This window comes from Camellia sinensis, chromosome 4 (genome assembly GCF_055761805.1).
Source record: "Camellia sinensis isolate YWXY chromosome 4, ASM5576180v1, whole genome shotgun sequence".
Lineage (NCBI taxonomy): Eukaryota > Viridiplantae > Streptophyta > Magnoliopsida > Ericales > Theaceae > Camellia > Camellia sinensis.
Window position 1 is genome coordinate 178281053 of NC_138964.1, and position 9472 is coordinate 178290524.

Below are 9472 nucleotides of genomic sequence, written 5' to 3' on the forward strand. Positions count from 1 at the left end.
GAGGCCTCTCTTCCTTGTTTAAATGGTGGAAGTTCTGGAGTTGTTTACTCAGGTCTGTCGAATAAATCAATGATCGGTTCACAAGCCCTTTTGCTGAAATAAGTATTTTCATGTATTCAATTCCTACAGTTGCTAGTGAGTACAAGATGCTCTCACAACTTCCCTGAAGTTTTATAAATATATATATATATAGAGAGAGAGAGAGAGAGAGACAACTGTGTTCAATCTATACGTTATTGGTCTTTCATACCTAGCTTAATACTTTGAACTTTAACTGTCAACTGTAACTTCTGCTGCTCAATATCTTTCAAAACAGAAAGTAAGTTGGCCCGATATAGTCCACATTTTCGACGTGCACGTTCAAGCTGTTGCGTTAGTTTCTGTATTTTCCTGTCCTGCTCGTCCTACAAAAAAATAAAATAAAAAATGTTCAATACATTGGTTTAGTAAAATGGTCAAACAATAACAAGACATAATCCATCATAAGACCCACCATTAAAAGATCATTTGATAGTCCCCAAGACGATATCAAATGACCATTACCATTTCCAAAAGTACATATAATTAACAACAAAAATAAATATAAAAAAAATCCGTATCGATCAAATTAGCAATGGCGTGTAGTTGCAGTGATTATCAAGAAGCTCATAAGCAAACAGTCCTTGAACACCATTGATCACCTGGTGTGGAGTCTATTCTTGCATTATATATATTGAACACCTACATGGCCTAAAATGTATATGATTTTAGCCTGCATCTACCATTTTGATGGGCAATTGGGTCTCAATAAAATGGGTATGTCTGTACTAAATGGTTATATACGGTGGTATGTCATGTTGATTGGAGTTGGATATTTTGGCCGGTACATGATGGTGGATGGAGTTGTAAATGATCTTATGGGTTATGATGGATTTTTTTTCACATGCAACGTTTGATAGGTTTGAGAGAGAGAGAGAGAGAGAGAGAGAGAGGTGATGGTGCAGTATTGGTGCTGGTGCAAAAATTGATTGGCTGTTAAACAACTTTTTACAACTAATGTAACAGAGTTAGATTGCACTTTAGTCTCAAACCATATGGAGCTGATCCCACTATACTCAAAAAGTAAGGGAGGTTTAATGCTAAAGGGGCAAACTAAAAGAGGTAAAATAGATTTTGCCCAAGAAAAAAAAAAAGATCTAAACAGTAGCATGTTTAATCTCTTAAATACAACTCAGCACTCACATCACCCCAAATATGTAAGAGCACCCCAAATATGTAACAGCAGAATGTGAAGGCGATTCGATGCATCCAACATATCTATATATATCACACAACTAGTGCTCCTCCAACAAACCTTTTCGCTTTAGGAAGCCTGATGCAGGGATGACAAACACGGGAGGAAATAGAGACTGCTGAATTTTCGTCATCCATGGATAATCCATAAACCAATGGGCAGACTAGAGAATTACAAGTTGAAGTGTCTGTTAGAGAAGTCTAGGTTCTTATTTGATGACTTTGATTCATCACTTTACCATTTTATTTTTTCGGCCTTTACTGAAACATATCAAATAAATGAAAGATTCTCATGCCCTAAATGGAACTTTTCGGCCTTTACTGAAACATATCAAATAAATGAAAGATTCTCAAGCCCTAGAATGAAATGGAACTTTTTGAAATATACCGAAGACTAAAAAAACAGCATATGAAGTTCCAATAAAACCGAACTTATAGCTCTTCAGCCTCCCTAATGGTCTTCAGCCACCAGTTAGCTATTCAAGAAATGCCAATTAAAAATTAAGGTTGTCTCTAAACAAGAAATTGTCATTACGCTAAATCCTAAGCTCTTAGTTCAACTTATTCATTCTAGTTCAAAGCAAGCACGAAGCATTTTTCTTCACTTTTCTCTCCCTTATTTGCAGTCATGGTAATACATTCACGAAACCAACTTGATATCAATGCAAGTAAGATGGTTGTCGGGCAACAAAGGCAATACAGCATGGCACTGATGTCAGATCCATGAGTACAATGCTGAGATAAACCGGCAAATGGAGGTCGAATTGATGAGCTGACTACGTCATTAGCTGTGAAAAAATCAAGAGAGCATTGATAGGAGTTCTAGGGTAGCCTTGGTTTGATGTAACTATTATTACTTGTTCAGACTTGAACTATGACAGAATGGTTGTTTAAGATTCTAATAGGGCTTTCCAAATATATCAAATGAGTTTCATAAGTCTGCAGTAGTTCTGAATGGTGTTCGACAATAACTCATGGGACAACTGACTTATCTCTTCATCACTCTTCCTAATATTGCTACAATGCTAATCACCATGCTTGGTTTGAGTTTTCAAAAAACTCTTTTCAGAAAATTCTACTTTCTTATTTTCCGTGTTTTTTTGTTTTTACTGAATTTTTTTAATATTTTAAACAATTTTTTTACTTTTTAGACACACCTAACATAAATACACCTAAAAAGTAAAAAAATTGTAAAAAAAAACTTTTAAAAATTCACTAAATACCAAAAATACAAAAAAAATACAAGAATTTAGTACATTTTTTGTATTTTTATGTATTTATTAATTTTTTAAAATATTTTTTCACAAATTTTTCACTTTTTAGATACATGTAACTAAGGCGCATCTAAAAAAGTAAAAAAAAATGTTTAAAATTTAAAAAATATTCACTAAAAACAAAAGAATACGAAAACCAAAAAACTCAGTTTTCAAAAAACTTAATTCAGAAAACTCAAACCAAACACACTAAATGTTGTTGATATTGTGAGCTAAGCTATGCATGCACCAAAGAACATCTTAACAAAACGGTACTATTGAACTGTTATAGTATGGAGGGGTTTCACTAAATTTAAGGAAAACGTAAAAATCCAAATGCATATCAGATATGAGTAAAACCAAACAAAGAACGGAAAAAATAAGCCCTGATATATATATATATATAGATATATTTTTGGATAAATAAGGTCAGAGATTGTACCGATAAATGTCAACAAAAAAGAACAAAGCAACTGATTAAACTTTAGATAAAACCACTCACCTCAGATTGAGGTTGTTCTGAACCCCATTGATGAGCCCCACAAGTATCATTTGCATGATTTCTATGGGTGAGACAATCTTCTCTGCTAGTTCCATTCACACTAGTAACCCTTCCATCATTCTTTTTGGCAAAAGCAACTTTATTTGCAGCTTCCTTTAGAGCATCCGTTGCCACATTGAAAATTTCGATAGTCTTCACACCTTCATCTACAAACTTGAGAGCCTCACAACGAAGATTGTTGTATCTGACCGTAGGAGATTCTTGAGAACCATTAAGCAAATCACTAGAACGTTCCTCCAACATTACACCACTCTTGGCATTTCTTGTCCATCGTTTTAAAATATAGTGAGATGGCAGAGTAAGAACATTTGTCACCCTAAAGACTGTCAATGTATGTCTACATAAAAGGCCAGAGAATTCAAACATTTGGCAGCTACAACTTGCTTTCATCTCTCGCACATCGGATTTGACAAAGTAGGCTTTATGATTTTCTCCAAATTTAGCAACTCGGTAAGTGGTGGTTGCCTCCTCTTCCTCAACCTTGGTTGCCAAGAAAGTGAGTGTCTCAACCAGCTCCTCTTGAAACTTTATGAACAGTTTCCTTGTGTAAGCCTCAGCCGCCTGTTTCTCCATTGGAGATGGGGTCTTCAATATCGGGGCTGTGTTCATTGTATCATAATCTGCTTTAACTTCTTTCTCGTAGCGACTCTCCAGTGCCTTCTCGTACTGTTTAACAAACAGCTGTAGAGTCGTTGAGGCATTTACATATCCATCAAAATATGAATTCATACTATCGCTACGTTGTGTGATAGACATTTCTGCAAAGAATGTGTCCCTCAAGTATACTGGAACCCACTGCCAGCGATCAGCATAAATAGTTTGAAGCCACTCATGTTCCTGAAGGTCATATCTATCAATAAGGGACAACCAACAAGATTCAAACTCTTCAATGGATTCAGACATATCTACATATTTATGGAGCTCCACTTCGAAATTTGGATGTTCGATAAGCAGGTGAGACAACTTTTCTTGACATTCTTTAAAGATGTGCCACTTGCAAAAACGGTGACGGGTCTCAGGAAAAACCTCCGTAATGGCCAAGCGAATCACCCTATCGTGGTCAGTGGTGATTGAGACTGGAGGTCGGCCAGACATTGCCTCAAGCCATGTTCTAAATAGCCAGACAAACGATGCCTCAGATTCATTTATCAAGAGAGCAGAGCCAAACAACACAGGATGTCCATGATGGTTAACTCCGGTAAAAGGAGCAAAAGGCAACCGATACCGGTTGGACCTATAAGTGGTGTCAAATGTAACAGTGTCACCAAAATAGGTATAGTTGGCTCTTGCTTTCGGGTCAGCCCAGAAGATATTACTCATACACTGATCCTCATCACCCTGCACAGAGTAAAAAAATGCAGGGTTCTCAGACTGCTTCTGCCTTAAGTAGTCCAAGAGGAGTTGGGTGTCTCCTCCAAGAGTCCTTTGCCTACTACTTCTCATGTAGTTCCTACAATCGCGTTCCGTGAATCCAACATTGCTAATTCCACCATATTCCCTAATCAGAGCAGACATAATACCACTAGGACCAATACCAGCTCCCTGAAGAGTATCAATCAGAGACTTTGCAGAGCCAGACACATGTCGGTGAGAGCGGAGGCAATGAACCTTGTCAGGTGGGACAAGCTCATGGTTATGCTCTTTCACAAATCCAGAAACAACCCACCTCCCAGAATCCTGAATCTTGACAACCAACATGGCTTTACAACCAACCCTAGTCTCAGCACGGGGTCGCTTGACCTTTGCAGTGTCACGCCTGGGCTTCTCTTTTTCAACACGAAACCCCTCTTTGGCACACACGAACGATCTCTGGATGATGGCACCGTCACGCCTGGACCTCCTAGACATGCTGACACGGGTGCTGAACCCAACCCGGCGGGCATACGAATTATAAAAGGCCTTGGCAGCCTCCTCTGACTCAAATTCCATACCCTCATAGGGTTCAAGATTCGTGTCCCCTTCAGGAATATAAAGCTCAGCAGCGCCACCACCGCCACTGCCATAAGAAGTTTCAAGGAAGCGGTCATCATCATCACCGTCAATGGGGTGGTGGATTTCGACAGGGTTTTCACCGAGCCCCATCATATCGAATTCAATCACATCGTTTCCTATGCCCAATGGTTCGAACTCCATCCTAAATCTTTATTACTTGTTTTAGTTTCGTTTATGAATCAAATGACAATAATCAAACTAACAAAAACAAGATTCGAGTGCAAAATTGGGGGTATAATCAAAATTATTAAGAAATAGCTACTTACATAGAAAGAAAGCATGTACAAAGCTGGAAAGAGTATGAAACTGACCGTAGATAGTCTGTTTCAATAGCATAGACACCGAAGCTTGCGGCAAACAACTTCACAGACAGACACACAGTGATATGGCCGTACCCGTATGGTTCAGTTTCAGTGAAAAGGTTGAATCTTTGGTTTGGACATGGAAGTTCTGAGTTAGGGTTTTCGATTGTACGGACCGCAGGGTGTTGTTGGGGAAGGGGGTGATGAGGGGTTTTAGGGCAATCATACCAATGAGGGGTTTCAAGGATAAATTGCATTTGACTCCCCTGAAGTTTGCTCTTATAACATTAGTACCCCTGATTTCTCAAAATTATAATCCTTTCAACTAGGTTTAGAATCACGTTACAATTTCCCCCTTCGTTACTCAACCAACTGAAACACTAACGTAAAATGGTAATTTTATTTTGTTTTCTATACATTCTCCTTTTTCCTCTTACTCACAACTTTTACAATCTCTTTATTAAACATTTACGAAATCAAATCAAATCAAATCAAATTAAATTATGTTTTGTGTTCTAATTAAGTAGAGTTGGCCACATGAATCCCATTTCATCATTCTACTTATATTTTCATCATTCTACTTATATGTTCATCAAACATCAACTAGAAATTTTTTTTCTTAAATAGAAATATTGAGCATATTCAAATTAGATATTCTCTCAAACTTTGCTTAAACTTGTTTCTTTCTTACTCCACACCACTATTTCTCCTCCACTTTTAGTCACTATTTCACTTTCTTTCTCACTCAATTTCTTATTCTTTCATTTGAATTGTGATCATTTACTAATGAAGCAGCAACTAGTTGCGATTACTACCATTTGAGGCTGAAATTAGCTTTCATTTGAACTACTTCATGTGGGACAATCTTCGTTGTATTATGAATAAATTATGTTTGTGTACTTAACAACAAACATAATAAATAAAAAAAGTAAAAAGATTATTTGATTACAAAAATCAAACCAGAATATAAAAAATAAATATATAAATAAAAACAAAATTTTATTTTGTTACAAAACAAAATCAAAATCTGAAACAGAAAAATAATAAAATAGAAAGTAAATTAATTACTAACCTTATGTATTTATTGAATAAAATTTTGATCAAGTCCAGTGTTTAACACTATATCCTTAAGACAGATTCGTCCTTTCCATGGTGCTTTCAGATTGTAGACGTCTATCTCCCAGGATAAAATGATCAACTGCGAATAACAACAACACTACAAATTATTCACACAACGAACACATTTTATGTTTACACTCTTTTTCACAGAAAATTAATGCAGCAAAATGCAGCGAGAGCAGGCAGAATTTGGGATGAAAATTAAGTGAAAAAAATGCCTATTTATAAATGTAAAGGTGATCGTATAGATTTGAATCCAATATGTATGGTTTGAATTTGAACAGGTAAGGCACTGTTTCAATAGATACGAACTGTTTGGGTTTGAAATTTAAACAGATTTGAATCTGTCCGATTTATATTGACCAGATATAGACCTGTTTGGGTAGAGGGAAAACTGGACAGATTTCAGAATTAATTTCGAATTCTGGATAGATTTTATTTTACCAAAAAATAAAAATTAAATTCAAATGTTTTTCGCTCAAAAAGATAGGTATTGGGCCGGACAAGTCCAACCCAACCTTACACCACGGACCCGCGCCCAAGCCTTCCTGCTCGGACGGACGGCAGCGGTAGTGTGCGTGTGTGTTTATTTTGGGTTTAATGAGTCTAGCCCACTTTGCCCATAACCTCCCCCTCTACAAAACTTAGATGCCCCTTGGGGCCTACCCCAAGTTCCAAACTCAAGCCTTATAAGCCCACTCAAAGTTTGCCCACTAAATCAATATGGGACAAGTCTTAAACCAAACCTTTCAGGAAATTTCACCAAAAACACCATTTCCATGGAGTTTTCTTTAGCTTCAATTTCCCATTCACCCGATAATGGTTTTGAGCAACCAAATATACCACGTGAATCACAAAGCGGCATAGAACGCGTTACTATTTAGATCCGCCAACTTTGGCGTATGGATCCCACCTAAAAAATAGACTAAAGTTAAGGAAAAATCATATTTTTCAAAACCATTTCTTACAATCCCCCATATGAATGGAATTTGATGACAACGGAAATGCAACAATATGCAGAATTTGACGAAAGAGTATAAATCGAAAATATCTTGTATCAGGATAGGTAGTTTTCGGCCTTGAACCTTCCCTAGTGATAACCTATCGGACTTACTAGCTAACCAATGGACGCGATGCCTTGAATTATTCAGCCGTTTGTGTAAACCAAGACAATAGATTTCTTACAAAATATCTTCTGACACATCGTGGTTCTCACGGTTGTGCTCATTTTGGCCATGAACACTGCTGGTTGTTCATGAATGCTTTCTAGAGAATTTAGCCTCTTCATTCTTATAGAACCGGTCCTAGTTTGACACTCATATAGGTGATTCTTATTATGAGTATCTCCTTATACTCGTTTTGATTTTTCATGCCTAAATCAAGATATAAGTAATTATTAAAAGCAAGGCTTATCCTTAAAATCCTACATACAATACATATTGCAGATATCACTTTCACCATAGGAATGGGTAAGGAATTTTAATCCTTTGGTGATTTCTGGTGAGCGACACATAACTTAGTTATCCCTTTGAACTTAGTTCTTGAGATCTCCAATCATAGAAGTAGGATTCCATTATGATGACTCTTATGTAATAGGCTTTAATCGCATTCTCTTCGATAAACTATACACTTGCTTTTTTGTCAAATCTTTTGTTAACAGATTCGCAATATTCTATTTAAATTTTATATAATCTATTAAGATTATTCCATTTGAGAGAAATTTCCTTACGGTATTATGTCGACGACGAATATGTCATGACTTACCATTATACATATGATTATGTGCCCTACCTATTGTAGATTGACTATCACAATGAATGCAAATAGCTGGCACAGGTTTTGGCCACATTGGAATGTCTTCTAAGAAGTGGCGAAACCATTCTGCATCTTCTTCTGTTTTGTCTAAAGCAATGAACTCAGATTCCATAGTGGATCATGTGATGCATGTTTGTTTTGTGGACTTCCAAGAAACAGCAGCGCTACCTAGAGTAAAGACATATCCACTAGTGGATTTTGAATCTTTAATATCCGATATCTAATTGGCATCACAATAACCTTCTAGTACTGCAGGATATCGCGTAAAGTTCAAACCATGATCATGGGTAAACCTTAGATATCTAAGAACCCGAATGATTGCTTTCCAATGGTCTTCTCCGGGGTTATTAGTGTACCTACCCAATTTACTGACAGCATAAGCTATATTAGGACGAGTACAATTCATTAGGTACATTAGGCTTCCAATGATTTAGGAGTATTTTAACATAGGCACCGCATCACCTTTATTTTTCGATAAATAAAGATTGTTGTCTACAGGTGTTCTAGCTATACTCATATCATCCTTGATAAATTTACCAAGAATTTTCTTAATATAACGTGATTGAGATAATGCATATTCATTAGATGTTTTAGTAATTTTCATTCCTAATATTACATTTGTGACCCTCATATCTTTCATATCAAATCTTTTGTTCAGCATTTGCTTAGTTGATTTGATTATGTTTTGACTACTTCCAATGATAAGCATGTTATCCACATAAAGACAAACTATGACATACCTTGATCAGTGTTTTTAACATAGACGCACTTGTCACATTCGTTTATCTTAAACCCATTAGCAAGCATAGTAAGATCAAATTTTTCATGCCATTGCTTAGAAGCTTGTTTTAATTCATAAAGAGATTTTACAAGCCGACAAACTTTCTTTTTTTGCCCTAACACTACAACCCCTTCGGGTTGCTCTATATAGATCTCTTCATTTAAATCACCGTTTAAGAAAGTTGTGTTAACATCCATTTGATGTATTTCTAAATTGTGCAACACTACTATAGCAATAAGCATGTAGATAGATGTTATTCTTATTACATGGGAATATGTGTCAAAATAGTCTAGACTTTCCTTTTGTCTGTAACCTTTTACCACAAGTCTTTCTTTATACTTTTCTATTGAACCATTTGCTTTCATTTTTCTCTTGA

The 9472-nt window shown here is 36.3% G+C and overlaps 1 protein-coding gene across 6 annotated transcripts; it reads right to left on the bottom strand.

Annotated features, from left to right (window-relative positions):
• Positions 1-88: 88 nt before the first annotated feature.
• LOC114266038 (protein FAR1-RELATED SEQUENCE 5) lies at positions 89-5653 on the bottom strand. Of its 6 annotated transcripts, none has more exons than XM_028206928.2 (3): positions 5391-5653; positions 3028-5083; positions 89-404 (listed from the first exon to the last, which is right to left on the bottom strand). In XM_028206928.2, the coding sequence occupies exons 1-3, from the start codon at positions 5636-5638 to the stop codon at positions 234-236; spliced, it is 2475 nt and encodes an 824-aa protein (XP_028062729.2). In that variant the 5' UTR covers positions 5639-5653; the 3' UTR covers positions 89-233. The 6 variants fall into 6 exon arrangements, with proteins under 6 accessions (XP_028062729.2, XP_028062726.2, XP_028062725.2 ...); XM_028206925.2 differs by having other exon boundaries at positions 3028-5221; XM_028206924.2 differs by having other exon boundaries at positions 3028-5227.
• Between the last annotated feature and the right edge of the window lie 3819 nt (positions 5654-9472).